This window comes from Tetrahymena thermophila, assembly GCF_000189635.1.
Source record: "Tetrahymena thermophila SB210 genomic scaffold scf_8254882, whole genome shotgun sequence".
Lineage (NCBI taxonomy): Eukaryota > Ciliophora > Oligohymenophorea > Hymenostomatida > Tetrahymenidae > Tetrahymena > Tetrahymena thermophila.
This window is the reverse complement of record NW_002476615.1, coordinates 1-1,239: the sequence shown is the minus strand read 5'-3', so window position 1 is coordinate 1,239 and position 1,239 is coordinate 1. Positions and strand designations below refer to the sequence as shown.

Here is a 1,239-nt window from a genome sequence, read left to right as displayed (position 1 = left end):
TGACTTTTAAGTTTCGAAAAAATCAATCTTTTCATTCAATTCTTCTTAATATTTTTTCTAGTTAGTAGAAATTCGAGTGAATAATTCTTTAAAAAGCTCATTTTACTTGTCAAGGTCATCTTTGAAATTGGTGATGATATTCTTAAGCTATTCTTTTTCGGCTAATTTATTATATTAAATAATTACCTGTTCATTAAAGCTCCATAATGACTTTGCTTAGCTCATCATCTGTTCTTCTTTAATTATTATTTTTTGGTCGATTTATTTTCTTAAGTTTAAGAAAAAAGATGAAATTTTAGATAACAATCCATCAACAGAGCAATCAGCCTCAAAGATTTGCTTAAGTTTCTCGTAAAGCTCATTATCTCCATAAACTGGGTAGTTCTTAAAAACAGTTTTTTCATTTTCCTTAATAAGTCCAACTAAATTCAAAGAATATTAATTGGGATTCTCAGAAAAACACTCAGCGCATTGAATGAATTGGCTAGAATTAGGATTAGTGCTTAACGAAACAATCCAGTTATCAGGATGTCTAGGGCAGCTTCTGTAGTTTTTGTTAGATAGGAGGAAGAATTCCTCTTAGTTGAGTTTAAGATCTTGGATACTTTAGATCTAATTCATTTTTCTTGCTAATTATGCTATTTCTTAATAAAAGTACTTTAGGGAGAAGATATTTAATTAATTATTTATAAGCAAATCTTATATTAAGAAAATCATGAATATATATATATAATGAATAATTAATATCAAAACGAATTTAATATTTATGACTCTAAAATTAATTAATTGCATATAAATAATAAAGAGATAGACAGAGAGACAGATGAAGAAGTATTTAATTAACTATTATAAGCAAATCTTAAGAAAATCATGAATATATAATGTATAATTAATATTAAAACAAATTTAATATTTATGAATGTAAAATTAATTCACTGTATTATATAATATATAGATATACAGACAGATGGATGGATGAATGAACGAAATATTTAATTAATTAATTATTTTTAAGCAAATTTATCTTAAGAAAATCATGAAAATATAATGAATCATTAGTATCTAAATGAACTTAACATTTTTGATTCTAAAATTAAATACATTATATTAATTAATAGATAGATAGATGAAGAAAAAATATTTAATTAATTCTTTATCAGCAAATTTATATTAAGAGTATAATGAAAATATAATTAATAACTAATATCTTTAAAACATTTATGTTGTAAAATTAATTAA

The 1,239-nt window shown here is 22.7% G+C and overlaps 1 protein-coding gene across 1 annotated transcript; it reads right to left on the bottom strand. All coding sequences in view use genetic code 6, as the record gives it.

Annotated features, from left to right (window-relative positions):
• Positions 1-35: 35 nt before the first annotated feature.
• Positions 36-621, bottom strand: TTHERM_02272860 (kinase domain protein; the record flags this gene model as incomplete). The annotated part of the gene is made up of 2 exons (XM_001028593.2): positions 36-57; positions 107-621. 2 exons carry the CDS (start codon positions 619-621, stop codon positions 36-38), a joined length of 537 nt encoding a protein of 178 aa, XP_001028593.2.
• Positions 622-1,239: the final 618 nt, after the last annotated feature.